Source organism: Pochonia chlamydosporia, chromosome 5 (assembly GCF_001653235.2).
Source record: "Pochonia chlamydosporia 170 chromosome 5, whole genome shotgun sequence".
NCBI classification, from domain to species: Eukaryota; Fungi; Ascomycota; class Sordariomycetes; order Hypocreales; family Clavicipitaceae; genus Pochonia; species Pochonia chlamydosporia.
Window position 1 is genome coordinate 1,596,954 of NC_035794.1, and position 14,515 is coordinate 1,611,468.

General features: G+C 50.5%; 4 protein-coding genes across 4 annotated transcripts; 3 read left to right on the plus strand and 1 right to left on the minus strand.

The window, feature by feature from the left end:
• Positions 1-4,823: 4,823 nt before the first annotated feature.
• On the plus strand, positions 4,824-5,359 carry VFPPC_05787 (hypothetical protein; the record flags this gene model as incomplete). Its single annotated transcript, XM_018284925.1, has 2 exons — positions 4,824-5,000; positions 5,114-5,359. 2 exons carry the CDS (start codon positions 4,824-4,826, stop codon positions 5,357-5,359), a joined length of 423 nt encoding a protein of 140 aa, XP_018141840.1.
• Positions 5,360-10,724: 5,365 nt separating this feature from the next.
• Positions 10,725-11,698, minus strand: VFPPC_05788 (mitochondrial carrier domain-containing protein; the record flags this gene model as incomplete). The annotated part of the gene is made up of 2 exons (XM_018284926.1): positions 10,725-11,521; positions 11,575-11,698. The coding sequence occupies 2 exons, from the start codon at positions 11,696-11,698 to the stop codon at positions 10,725-10,727; spliced, it is 921 nt and encodes a 306-aa protein (XP_018141842.1).
• A 601-nt stretch (positions 11,699-12,299) lies between these two features.
• Positions 12,300-12,906, plus strand: VFPPC_17960 (hypothetical protein; the record flags this gene model as incomplete). Its single annotated transcript, XM_022429628.1, has 4 exons — positions 12,300-12,322; positions 12,378-12,412; positions 12,480-12,530; positions 12,578-12,906. 4 exons carry the CDS (start codon positions 12,300-12,302, stop codon positions 12,904-12,906), a joined length of 438 nt encoding a protein of 145 aa, XP_022285318.1.
• A 37-nt stretch (positions 12,907-12,943) lies between these two features.
• Positions 12,944-14,153, plus strand: VFPPC_13904 (spliceosome-associated protein 49; the record flags this gene model as incomplete). The annotated part of the gene is made up of 2 exons (XM_018291676.1): positions 12,944-12,963; positions 13,019-14,153. The coding sequence occupies 2 exons, from the start codon at positions 12,944-12,946 to the stop codon at positions 14,151-14,153; spliced, it is 1,155 nt and encodes a 384-aa protein (XP_018141843.1).
• Between the last annotated feature and the right edge of the window lie 362 nt (positions 14,154-14,515).

Here is a 14,515-nt window from a genome sequence, read left to right on the forward strand (position 1 = left end):
ATGTGGGTATGAGTTGCTCTGGAACGCTATCATTGACCATTACCAGTATGGCACACGGTTATTTGATCTATTCGGGAGCCGTTGCGGCCTTAACAAGCAGACAGTGCCGAGTTGATGACATTGTTGGACTTGTGGGGAAGAAGTATTTTCACAGTATTCAGAGAGCGCCAACCCACAAGGTCGGGAACCAAAGGGTTGCTTCAAAATCCCGACAGATATGAGATGCAACCCTACCAGACAGAAGCGAGCACAACAGGTCGCATTACCAGTAAAGACGAGCTGCAATTTGCAGGGATATGACGGGTTGCTGGTAGCTGTGTGGCGTCAACAAGCAGCCACAGCTGCAGTTTGACCAGGACCCCGGCAGGCCGAGATTTGACGGGAGTCCAATCAAGGCACACCGGCTCCTTTGATTGATGAAGCTCTCCCGGCTTTCTGGATGATTGAAGGAGTTGTTCCGGTGGCCGTGATTGGTCTCCAAAAACAATCCCCTGTATTCCCGGCTACCTGGTCATCATCACTTTCATGGCGCCCCCATCCTCTCCCTTCCAAGGCACAAATTCATGACAGGTATCGTGCATATCGCCAACATGACGAAAGGGACGGTCGGCGCGAGCAAAAGAGCAGGCCCAAGCGAATTGAAACTGAAGAAGTTAGGACCCTCGCGAGTTGTTGCATCATCTTGCGGGACGGTATCATCATCAAGATGCCATCTCATCTCATCGGGCCACTCCACGTCATGATTTTCGACACCATGTCAGTGAGTTGGTAACTCTCTTTGTTTACTATTCCGACATGCGGCTATTGGAGATGGTTCGTCATCTTCACCATAGCTCATGATAGGCTGTATAATCACAATGAACCGCCACGAATTTCGCAAGTTGTTCATTCAAGTTAAGCCACTTCCTCCGTACTCTGCCTCGGCACACACAGAAAAGAACCCGTCAAAACGAAGACAATGGTTCCGTTGTGGTTCACGTGGACGAATCAGACACAAGTAAATGGGGGGGTAAATTGGTGTAGGTGTGTGGCCCAAACCAACACCCAAAGGACCATGGGCCTCACTGATGAAAGAGACAGCTCATTTTTCATCCGTATTAGTCGCGCAAATCCCAGCCGAGAGGATTGATTGGCCTAGCCGCAAGGCACAATCCACCAACCAAGAGAACCAGCATTAAATTACCTTCCCCAGGTTTATTTAACGATCCGTTATGCAACAGAGACATGCATATTGACATTACCCAGGTCCCGTGGCAACTAACTGGTTTGTGCCTTTGTTGGCTCGACCATGTCGTCGGCAGGGCCTGTTTCCGAATCTTGGGCGCCTGTGCGGGATGAAGAATCCTGCTGCCTATCCCACCATTTCGAACCCCAGTCGGCCGCCGACAACTTGATGCCGGCCATGACCAAATTTTAGGTTCATTATCTCGCGTTGCGAGGCACACGCTCGCAATAGTATCGATTGCGAGTGTTGAGTGGCGGACAGGGCCAGATGGTTATCAACTGGACTGGCCAAGCCTATCTTGGCCGCAAATGCACGACACCAGAGCTAAATCCCAGTGCTTTGGGGCAGAGCTAAACCAGAAAGCGTTGGACGGGGAATCCTTCCGTCTTGATCTTTCCTGAATCCGCCTAGCAAACGGTAGCCAATATGGAGCCAAGGTGAAAGGTTGAAAGGGTCTGGCACAGCTGGTGAGGGGAAATCCCGCTCCGTCCCACTCAACGGGCACTGGTGTCATCCTTTCCCGTTCATCACGACATGATTGCCTCCTCCCGTTGCTTCCAGCCTTGTCAAATAGACTTTCAGCCGTTTACGCATTAGACAGTGCAACTGTTTGAAGACGGGGAAAGGGCCGCAAGGAACAATCGTACTCCTCGGAAGTCCAACGCCATGGTCTAGTTGATCCATCTAATTTGTCCCGCCGACAGGAACAGAGCCTTGGCAAATGTGTTCACGGAAGTAGGCGTTGTCTTTCACACCCAACTGGCACTGTCTGAGACTGGCTGACCAAACCAAGTCTACTACCTGATCTTGAGCTAGAAGAAGTAGCGCAATGACACCTTGGTAGCAGCCAACTGGCCATGTCTGGCCACGCGGCCAATAGCCAGTGCCCGGCATTGTCTCCGTACGTGTCAGCCCTTTCACTTAATTGGCGTCACCATTTTGTGCTCACCATGTCGAAATCCTGTTACTTGGATCTTGTAAAACTGCAGAAGGACGCAGTTTGAGCCCCTGACCCAGTGCTCGTGCGCACGGCACAACGGCCCCAGCCGGGGAATGGAAAAAACAAATCCGTTCATCCAGTAGCCATGCAGGGTCAGAGGTGTGTGTGTGGCTTTGGCAACAAAGGAAAGGGCATCAGAAAACTTGGGTGGAAACACATCCTGGCTTATATTGGATCGGTTGTCACGACGTATAGACACCAGCATCAGGAGTGGTGTTTTTTATAACGCCGTCTGAGTTATTCCCCCGTTTCCGGGGGCAGTGTAAGTGGGATGAGCGAAACACGGTTCCAAATGCTCATGCGAGTCCCTGCTTCTACAATTCATCCCCGGTCTGGAGTCTAAAAATGTTCGAGATACTGACGTGGGTTATCTACAACGAAATTTCACTGTCGCAGCACGGCTTGTACTGTATGTAGCCATGGATGGAGGTCACGGTGCGAGACTTTTGACCCCGTCTTTTATCGGGTCGATGGTGCACACGAACTGGTGGATTTCGACTCTTCTTTTTTTGTTTTTTTTTTTCCTTTCACCCAGGGTCCAAGACGGGAGGGCGTGCACGCAAACTTTTGTGTGTGCAATCCAGAAAGGGAACAGACATAGCAATGCCAATAGTGCTAGCTTAGTCCTCTCACTCAATTTCATTAACGGGCGAATTCATATCGTACCATAGTTTTAAAGCTAATGCGGTTGCGTCGATCTGGAACTAACCAGTAGCTGGGAAATAGCTGCTTTGTGTTCATAACCGGTCTTCGTTAGGGCGGGCGCCTTTTGTACACGCATCAATGGAGCATGTAAAGCTACGGAATAGATAGTGTCATATTTGTATGCATGCTGTTTATTTCCTTGGACGTTATGAAGACTATGAAGACAAAGAAAGACATGACTTACTGTATATATTAATACTACACATGGAACATACATAAAGAATAATGCACAGAATAGAGGTTTCATTGCGAAACAGGGTCTCGAGGTGTTTCATTGATGTCATTTCTTGGGAAGGATGATCCGTAGATGCACCTCATGTTCCAACCACTCGCCACTAATCTTGCACTACGACGCCAAGTAGGAACTTTTACTGCATCGCAACTGAATTACGGGGTCAGTTGAGTGAGTTCCCGAGACGATGGTTCTCCCCGAATTCGGACCAAGATTCCGACCCTCAGCAACCAATAACGAGCATGACTGGGCCGCAAGTAAGTGCTGCATGAGTAATGTTTTCTCAAGACATGATATCGTAGTGAGTCCTGAAAACCCGATAGCCGGAAGAGAAAAGGAAAGAAAGGAAAGGAAAAGAAAAACAAGAGCCCCTTTCTCGCCATCTGATACAATGGCCCACTAGCGAGCGCGGAGAAAGTCCTCCAGGGTCGTGGTGTTAGTGAGTGGCTATGTTGGATGCGTTGTCTTTAACCTGCATCCAGTTCCTTTTTTATGACCTTGACTACTTACTGCAAGTTTTTCTGGTGCCTGCGTCCGCTACAGAAATTTCTTTTATTACGAAATGTAGTCAGCATGTGCGCTTCAGGTGGAAGCGCCATGTTCGTACGCCGCATCGCATGTTGCTAATTAGCCGGTCCATGGCGGAAGAGCACGGCTCAGCTGGCAACCATTGCAGAATGGATTTCAAGTTTGCGTTATTGGATTTTGAGATCGCATACTGTAGGTTCTTAAGGTATCCCTGGTCAAAGTGACAGGCGTCGTTCCAGGTATCCGGGAATGTGACGAAAATTTCTGCGCTGTGAGCACCCTCCTTGACATGTTGCTACCCACTCGTTACACATATCAAGATACGGGGTGAGAACAAAGAAAAAAAATTCAAGACAAAATCTGTCATCGAGCACGGTCCTTTCTCCGCACCTCTGCAAAGCTTTTTCTCATGGTTCAGGTTGACGCAAGGCACGCCATGTTCGTCTTATGGTGGCAAGAAGGCTTGCGTTGGTGCCGTAGGTCCAGGGAAGGGGAAATGATGGAAAAAGAAATGACTTACACCTCATTTTTGTGGATTCGAGCATAAGGACACTCCCTCCATATCAAAGAGATGCACGGAGTATCTGTAGCTAGTATCAAGGGTATCGTCTAGCGTTGAGAAGCGTTGAAACATCAACGACATGCAGTGACATTTCCATTTCAGCCATCGCGTGTAGCTCATACATTTGCGCTTCCACAAGTCAGCAGCAGATGCAGCAAACGACTTACAGTCTAGACTTTACAGGCTGGTAGCTTGTAGCTGTCGCCCGCTCGCTACTCTGATACGCAGCAGGTAGAAGCTGTTAGACACAGTAAGATCTGTTTGGCTCTCAGGAAAAACCGAGAGGTTCTATAATTTGTTTTGCGACGCCTCGTTCAGGATTAGTGTAGTAGCTTGATTGCTTGGCTCTAGTTTGTGAAAGTAGGCGATCCGAACCGACGCTGGGCCCCACGTATCATATTAACAACTGCTAAAGTTAGTTGTCCATCCAACACGGTGAGCCGTCTCGGAAGTTTTTACAAGATCCCGGACCCTTGATAGAAGCCCGTGGCAAGAAAGTCAAAATCTCTGTGCTACAGGTCCGGTGTGCTACCACGCGAGAAGTCGAGTTTACTGATATTCTCTTTTGCGGATGCGTAATCTCCCGACGTTGTGTAACCCCATTTTCGAAAACGTGCGCGCTCTGATTTGCTGCATTGAGCAATTGATAGCCATCGGCCAACAGGTTACATTGGAACTTGAACTTGAATTTCAAATCGTCAGTGGCTCAACCACCAGGCGGGCAGCTTTCAATGTTGCAGCACTTCTTGCAAGGGAGAAAGGTACTAACCAACACTTGTTTCTTTGAAGTGGAATGGTTCCAAAGGACCAAACTCTCAATTGCCCCGGTACCGTATGTAAGCTGCTCGGCAAGGATACAAGCCACCTGATGCATTATGCAATGCAGTGACCGACCGCCATGGAGAACCATGGCCATGGTTCGTTGTCATTGTGCCACCGACCAGGAAATCGGGATGTTGGAGGTGCGAGGCTGTCGACAGATGCCGAGAACGGTACGAAGTCGGCCGTCCTCGGATACAAATTGGCAGTGATCTAGTCTGGCATGGTTTGAAGCTGCAATGGGTCGGTCATTCCTGCGATTTGCCTAGCCCAACGGGCGATGACTGATGAACCTGAAGTTCATGGGACTACGCCGTGGCTGGCGTTTTGTGGGCACTTACTTGAGAGGTTGACACTTTGAGTAGTCAAGTCACAGTGTTGGGGCGGGCGGGCGAGTTGAATTGGCGAGGTAGATTCTGAAACGGGCGTCAAAAGGGATCAATGGATGAACCTGATCGACGTGGACCCAAGTTCTGAGCTGAATACCCTCGTGCTGAGGATTGAGCTGTCTACCTGGGCACTTTGGTACTTTAGGTATTCTGCATCATTCATGTCAGGGCTGGTCTGGTCAATTCAATGTCGATGTCAATGTTGTTTCCCGTTCCTGCCTCTCCTGGGTCGTTGTGTCAGTGGGTTCCTGCCACACGAACCATTCGCCCCATAAGCGAGAACTGCACCACTTGCTCATGCAGTTCAATGTCAGGTCAGTTCCTTCCTCACTCGTCTCATCTTGTGTAGCAAACAACTTGACACCCTCGACTTGCATTCTCCACGCACACGATTCCACACTTCATATTACTCACTCTGTGTATGTATTAATACTGTACAGTATACCAGACACATTTCAAATCTCACGTCTGCCACTGCGCTAGGCCTTGCGCCAGGGGATCTACAATCTGTTAGTCCCTTTCTCTCCCTTGCCTCAAACATTTCCAGGAGTCGGCCCGCAGCGGGCTTAGCCTCAACCTCTGAATACTAATGCCTCATCGCCACTTTAAAGCTAGGACCCGGTTCAATCCGCATTGCGAAGACTCGCCTTGGACTTCCGTATATCAGGTCGCAAATCATAGATGGTATACAGTACGATCACATAAGGTCATTACGGCCAGTCGAATATACATATCATCAAACAACACGCCTGACTCTAGTTACATGCATTGTCGGCCGTAAGCGCTTGGCGCCATCTGTCCTCCTCCCCCAAATAGTGGCTTGAGTCCGCAAATTCTGCGAGTTCTATGTTGGTTATATTGCATCACGAACCGTCACCTACAGGCGGTCGAACCAACCAACTCGTCGCAGTATGCAGCGATATCACTCTCAATGATGGGGCCATGTCGCATGTGTGCCAGATCTAGCCGCCCTGCTGTCACTAAAACACTAAAACGCCAATTCTTTCCATATTGGCTGAAATGTTGTCCTTTTAGCTTTGCGAATACTAACGTAAAGCTGAACCAAGCCAGTTACCCTAACTGGAAGATCTGACCAGACCTGAGTGAGCAGCTCAAACTCCTCGCCACACAACAAGCCACTTGAATGCGATTTGGCCACGTCGAGTATCGACTTTCCAGTTTCCCATGTCGACGAGTCTCCCTAAATTAACTAACAAATATTAACAACTCCACATGCGATGGTAGCACCACAGCACAAATGACCTCGCCTTGACAAGCAAGTGTTTTGGTAACGCCACCTTCGGAAGGACGCCCCTCAACTTCAGCTTTCACCAAACTTGGTCCCGTAGGGCTAAAACGTCTGTCCGCGACAAGCTCTTTCAGTATAGTTCAGAGGGCATAACAGAGGCAGCAAGCAGCCTACACAGGTACATTGGTATGATGTTCAACCAATTGGCCATGTGTACTCGGTACGTAGTACAAAGCATTGACTTGCCTGCCGTGGGAACAACATCTTCTTACAAACGACTGACTCCCTGACCCCTGCATCAAGATATGCCATTGCACATGAAAATGAGATCCCGTAACACGACTGCTATGAACGACTACGCCTACCGTCCGTGCTCCACGTCCAAACTCTGCTCTCATTTCATCACAACACCTCGTCGTGGTCTTTCAGCCAAATATTGCTTTGTCTTTGCCCCAGTATGTGCAGGTACGAGTTGGATGTCGATTGTCGGGGCATTGGTTGAAACCAGCCTCCTCATCTTGTGCACCACTGCGGAGTGCCAGCACCAGACGCTAGTCGATGAGCCATCACTTCTCATGCCCACCCCCCTCCCCTCCATGCCCTGCTATCCATTTCTCTCGTCTTTGCTCTGTTCGTCCCCTGCTGGAGCATGCAGCGTTCCCGCAACCCAGTAAGGGAGTGTGTGCCTTGTGCTGCATTACCATCTAAGTGGTGGCTCGCCTTGGATCACTGGTCTTGCCCCTGCAGTGTCAACCAAGAGTTCAAATGTTGAGTTATGATAAGCCATCCAGCCACTGGCACTAAAGTGCCGCTGAGGGCAGCCCTGTGATCAAAATGGTCATCCCAAAGCAGCCTCCTGCTAGCTCACAACTGACTTTGGCAAAGCAGGATTTGTAGGAAGGGCTTTGGTTCGTACTAGAACTGCACAACCACCTCTGGTCGGCCAGTTTGCTTGATATGATCTCATTTGTCAAACAAGCAACTCATGTGCCGAAGACACATCAGCTGCATTTTCCTATTTGGGACTGAAATCGTTACCACGCAAACCTCTCTCCTCGAGTAGATTGTGGACTATCCTTGCTAGCAGTTTGTACAAAGCCATCCAGCGATTGAAGTTTCCCAGACTGATTCAATTGCTCTAGGGATGGCTGTTTATTATCCGCTTGTAATGGCCAAGTGCTACCAAGGCATCCGACCAAGGCATCCGGCACCAACAACGAAAAAGCCTGTGTCCGGTTCCTTATTCCGTGGACATTGCTCGGGCGTTTACGTTATCAGCTTTCCATGTTCCGAGAATATCCAGTCTGGTCACCTTTAGCCCTCTCCACGGCATGCAACTAGACGGAGGAAATCTTCCCAGTACTAGTTGTATCTTCGTCTCGGGTACAACCTAGACGGGCAAGCGTATGTAAGGAAGTCAGTTCATAGCCCGAAATACCCTAGATGATTTTAGGTATACATTGTACTAAACTACGCAGAGGCCGTCGATGGGATCTATCAATTATCACATACGCCAAAAGATAGTGTGTGCCCCTCACATCATCCCGTAGTAGGCATGGCTCTATTCTTACTCTGGCAACGCCAATGTATGGATTCCCTTCACCTAGGCACAACGCTAATGTCCAATTCAGCTTGAGGCACAAATTGGGCTGTCAGCCAAGAAAAAGATGGGCGTTCGGGGACCCGTAGGCATGGTGATCGAGGCTAGTCACCGGCGCCTCACTTCGGCGCTTAACGCATCGCACCGAGAGCTGTTGCAGCCATCTTGGCCCGTTTCGGTCCCTGGGCCAAAGACTTGAGTTTTCCTTGCACACACCACTTGGTGGTATGTTCTCTATTCTCTTCGACTTGACGTCCGCATGCAGTGTTTAGCTCCTGCAGTTCGAGATCGCCGGCCCAATGGCCCGCCGCGTCCGAGCGTGCGTTGGATATCCAGCCATGACGGAAAAGTTTTCATCTAGCAGAGACTTCGCCTCAGCTCATTACATCCAGGAATGCGGGACTGGCATCTTGGATCCAGGTACCATGTCAAACGCTTGCTGCAACGCACGTCCATCCGAGACCCTGGTGGCCAAGGTCTGTCAGATCTCAATTCGGAGGCGTTCACAACATGTCACTACCATATATTGAAGTCCAGAGCAGTCGCGGCATTCTGTCTGTCCATCCCGACTGCCCCGAACGTCCTCGGTACTCGTTCGAGCAGCCTTGGTTGCCACTGAGTCACTGACGTGTCCCTGTTATTTCTCCAGCGTACAGGGTACAAAGGAGAATGCACCATACACATACGGAGCTGGCAGCCAGCCATTGTTTTCTCACTTCTCACACTCTTTTCTACCCTGGGAACTTCCACCCCCGCGGTGGCCTCCCTCCATCTCAGTTCCCCGGCCGCTAGCTCTTACGCCACAGACCTTGCCCAGTTCACTCTCATCGAGTAGGCAAGTCGTTGTGGCTAAGGTTTCTGGGGTTGGTCCTGTTGCACTTTGCTGTTCAGATGTCCTGATCCTAGTGGGTAGTTCCTGGATCGTGAGGCTGTTATTAGATCGGGAACAAAAGGCCAGACCCGGCGTCATGCTGATTGGTTTCAGCTTGACTTGACAGTGGTTCAGAACCACCATTGCTCATCTAGCCCCCATCAGAAGTTTGAAGGTGTTGGCAAAGGTCTTTTTGGTCAGGAGTTTATCCCGGCTTATTGTGAATCAAGCATTTGTTGTTGTCTCTTCTCGACAATATTTTGCGGACAACGAGTTAAGTAACTCAGCTTTTGATGTTGCGTGTATCGACCACTGACAGAGGGAAGGGGTTGTGAGTCCCATCTCTCCAGGCAACTGCAAAGGTCTTCTTGGAGGAGATGCGAGTGGCGCTCCAAATCTCAATGGCCGGAAGCTCAATTTCTGCCGAGCGTTGGTGATGGCAACGGCAGCCACAATTTGGACACAATGGAATTTGATTCGACAACGAAGATATTAATATGATATATTCTGCGGAGGACGGCATCTTGAGCCACCTGGCAAGGTAACTCGTGTCACAAACTTGAGGCGAGAGCAGACTCACATGGTGGCGAGACAATGTTCTACGCCGTATGTTTTGGTAGAATCCGAAGTGCTTGTTTCTCAATTTACTCTCGGGCTCAATACTTGCTAAGCCGTGTTTCTCAACACGAGGACGGACGAAGAAGAGCTTGGTGAGAAGTGTGACATGTTGAAGTCGAGCTGTGTCACTCTGTTACCTCAATTGTTGATTATGATCGTAGTATGGGATTGCATTATTTCACTGGCTTTATACGCCATCTAGTGAGCTTTCCATTGTAGCGTTTATTGGTAACAATTGAAATCAGTCCACGTGATGATTTTGTTTGTCGATGTAAGTGGTGAGAACTGTGGTGGATACAGAAGTCAGTGCCGGGTAGGCTGGTGTCGCTGACTTTGACTTACGAAATAATGTCAGCTAGAAACACTTTGTTCTCGGAGATCTTTTGATACTTTGATTCCAGATAGTTAAAATAACGTGAACGAGACTACGTAGCTTTCTGTTATTGGTGATCATCCCCAAATAAGTCTACAGTCCGGATGGAAGGAGTTTGTAGTATCATTGCCTAGTTGAAATGTAACCAGATTCTGTGCCAGTTGCAGAATATTATCAATAAGGCTCGCAGGAAGCAAATGAGAACCAAATATTCAAATGCGAGAGAATTCATATGGTCTGAAAACAATTCCATCCCACAAAAAGGTAAAAACGTAGAATGAAAAGTTTTGAGTTTCCGCATCTTGATTGTTGACAATCAAACGTATAGGGTAAGCAACACACAACTCGTAGCTTTCTCAGCATCTTCCACGTTGATACTCCAATCCAAAGGCCAGAGGAGCTGAATTTGGTATATACAGAGTATTGCATATCTAAATCTATAATGACGAACCACGCTATGCAAAATCACCCAACGCCAACTCCATAACCAACCACATGAAGCAAACGGCCATGTAAAACACCAGCAACAAACCTGGCCAGTCATCACCACCACTTAAGCCGCCCATCTAGGCAAATAATACTTGACGTTCTCGTAAACCAAAAACGTCACCCACGTAGCAGGCATAACCCTCACCACACCAGGCACCAAACCCCTATAAAACCCAACAATCCCCTCCTCCACCCAAATCCTCCTCACCACGCCGCCGACGCCCCGCCCAAACCTCTCATCAGCCCGATAATTCTGCATCCTGCTCCTCAGCACCTGATACGGATAGGTAACCGCGCCAGCAACCAACTTGGCGACACTCGAAATCACCACCGTAGCCTCATTGCTCAGCCGCAAGCTCGAATCCCCCTCGGCAGCCCGCCTATTAAAGTACATCCTCTTGGCAGGCTCGTAGACAGCAAACTGCACCGCGCCGTGAGACACGCCGAGCAGAGAGACCGCCAGACCCCTATAGAATCCGCGGAACCCTTCGGTGCGGAGGATGGTCCTCGCGCCAGCTAGCATGGAGGGGTATGCGCCGACGGAGCCCTTGTCCGAGGAGAGCATGCGTGTCTTGAGCACCCAGATGGGGTTGGTGAGGACGGATGTAGATGCGCCGGCGAGGGCGGAGGCAACGAAGTAGTCGGCTGGGTTGGGGCGCGGGCGGCCGTGGGAGTAGGCGGCGTATCGCTCGAAGCGGGACTTGAAGAAGAAGAAGGATGCCCAGGAGGTGGCGTTTCCGACGAGGTTGGGCGTGAGGCCGCGGTAGAGGGAGGACAGGATGGGTTGCTGGTTGGACGTGAGGGAGCGGAGGATGGTGATGGTTGTTGGGGGGGAGGTGGATGGTCCGGCACTGCGGTAGACTGCGAGGGGAGTTAGTGTTGAAGATTGGGATTTTGAGACGGAAAAGACGTACTTTGCATTCGGGTCTTGACAATGTCGAGGGGATGGACGACGAGGGTTGCAATTGTGCCGGCGCTTAGGCCGGCGACGGACTCGACGAGCGCGGGTGACAGGCCCGCATGGTGGTGGTCCGGCATATAGAGATTGTATCCGGGTGTTTTGGGGGTTCTACATTGTCGATGATGAAGAGGAGAGCTGGTATGGGTTTGTGGTGTTGAGATTGGAGGCTGGAAGTGGAACTTTTTTTTTTGGGTTGGAGCTCGGCCAGCTTCGGCGGAGGAGCTACGTCAGAGTTGCGCTGGTTAAGGGGATGATTAAGATAGACACATAGAAGGCAAATTTTCACCAAATTGACAGCATTGTCATTATACTCCATTAGGAGATTGGAAAAGAGCCAAAGAGATGACAACCTTGATGAGTGGTTCTTTATTATGCACGAGTCTAATACACTTCTCCTCATTCGTCCCAGCCGTCTCATACAATTGCCGCAATCATCGTAACGCCTCGCATGCGGATCATATTTTATAGTTTCATCCGTAGCCCAGAATTCTTTTCCATGCCCGTCGAGAGTGAATAGTAATACAAAACGGTTGTTATCCGCTTAACAAGAACCCGCCGCTTACGAAAGGGGAGAAAGGAGGCTATTGCAAGGTTAGCACCAGAGTCAAGGGATTCCCCGAAAAAAAGATCTGAGAAACGAATTCGGCATCGATTGTCTCGGATAGGCAAACGTACCGGATGATGGAAGGACGAGGGTCGCTGCGAGTATAGCCTGGCATGCATAGTTAGTATTTGCTCGTTGACCGTTCGCATCAGGTCGTCCTACCGAGGTAAAGAATCAGGGGGAGATAGCCACTGTCAGACATTAGCATTCGAATATTGTAGAGAAGAAAGGGACGCAAGATATAGACGTACTAGTGAATAGCGACGCGCGAAACATCAATGAGCTTAGCAATGCGCTCCTAATTGGCAGTTAGCATTCCATCCGGCCGTAGGACCTGCGACCTCGAAGCTAGCGAACCTTGGATTCTTCAGAAAGTGCAAACATATTGGCTGTGTAGTCGAGCAACAGATACGAAATGTCGCAGCGTCCGTCTGTAGTGTGTTGGTGCGTGGAATCGTCAATGTTCAAGAGTACGGAGCAGCAAATGGGCAGTTGACCTTTGAAATTTCGGGCCCCAGAAAAAATGGCTGCGATTCCGCGCCCGGATCAACTTCGGCAATTCCCAACCTCGACTTTCAACTCCAACCATCAGATCATACTTACGACACGATCCAAAAATTTATAACAACCCGCAATCCCAACGTATTCCTAATCCCCCATACCCAAGCGAACCACGCATAAACGGTAGGAAAGGCCATCTTTCCGCAACACCGTCAAAATGGCACAAAACCGGCACTGGTACGCACTCCCCACACCTTCACCATCACCATCACCAAAGCTAACTCCCAACCAGGGAACAGGACAAAGACGCAACAATCTACATAGGCAACATCGACGAACGCGCCACCTCCACCACAATCTACGAAATCATGCTCCAAATGGGCCCCATCCACAACATCCACATGCCGCGCGACCGCGTCACCCAGAACCACCAAGGCTTCGGGTTCGTCGAGTTCCGGACCCCCTCCGACGCCGAATACGCCGCCAACGTGATGAACGGCATCAAACTGTTCGGCAAGTCCCTCCGCGTGAACAAGGCCTCGGCCGACAAGCAAAAGGGCGCAGACATCGGCGCGGAGCTCTTCGTCGGCAACCTCGACCCCATGGCCGACGAGAAGCTGCTGTACGACACGTTTTCCCGCTTCGGCCCGCTGCTCAGCCTGCCCAAGGTGGCGCGCGACGACAGCGGAAACAGCAAGGGCTTCGGGTTCGTCAGTTTCGGCGACTTTGAGAGCAGCGACGCGGCGGTCGCGAATTTGGACGGGCAGTACCTGCTCAGCAAGGATATTAGCGTGCAGTACGCATTCAAGAAGGACGGCAAGGGGGAGAGGCACGGCGACGAGGCGGAGAGGGAGCTGGCTAAGCAGGCTAAGAAGAGGAATATCGTGCCCGAGGCGCAGGCCCTGCCGGCTTTTATGCAGCAGTCTTCGCAGATGCAGACGCAGACGCCGCAGGCGCAGACGCAAACGCAGAGCCAACCTGCGATGCCGGCGGGTTTTGATCCGTCCATGATTCCTCCGCCAGCAGGATTGGGAGGCCACCCGATTCCCCAGATGGCGCATCATCATCATGCGCCGCCGCAGCAGCAGCAGCAGCCGCCCCAGCCAACCTTTCACCGCAATCCGCCGTATAATACAAACGCTCCTCCTCAGCCTCGACCCTCCGTTCCGCTACCTCCTCCGCCTACGGGGCTGCCTGCCCGTCCGCCACAGAGCCAAAACTACACTAATCCCGCTGACTTTCACCCCGGTGCGTTTCGACCACCCTCGGGTTCGCCAAATCCTCAGGGCTTTCCCGTCGCGCCGCCTCCAGGATTCCCTGCCGCACCGCCCGGAGCCCCTGGACAGCAAGGGCCGCCGGGTGCGGCACCACCTGGGTTTATGCCACCGCCTGGCTTCCAGCCTCCTCCGGGCTTTGGGCGTCGTTAGCATGGTCGTCAGAGAGGGAGATGAAAGATGTAATCTTGTATCATATTTTATGTGTTTTCATTAGCGGGTCCTGTATTAATTAGACCAAATCATAGGAAAAGGGGTTGATACCACACTAAAAGTTCTTTGGGAGACTGGTAAAAACCAGCCATGTTAGTTAGCAGAAAGGGGACTTCAAGTTTATATAAACTAGTCATGATATCGGCATTCAAGATCAAGGATATCAAATACAATGAACCATTCAAAATGAGGCACCCAAGAACAAGGATATCGAAGCAATGAACCATTCATGACAAGGCATTTCATTACTTTTACCTCTATGCAGTGAACCTACAGGTTCGGATTGACTATCAGGTATCTTA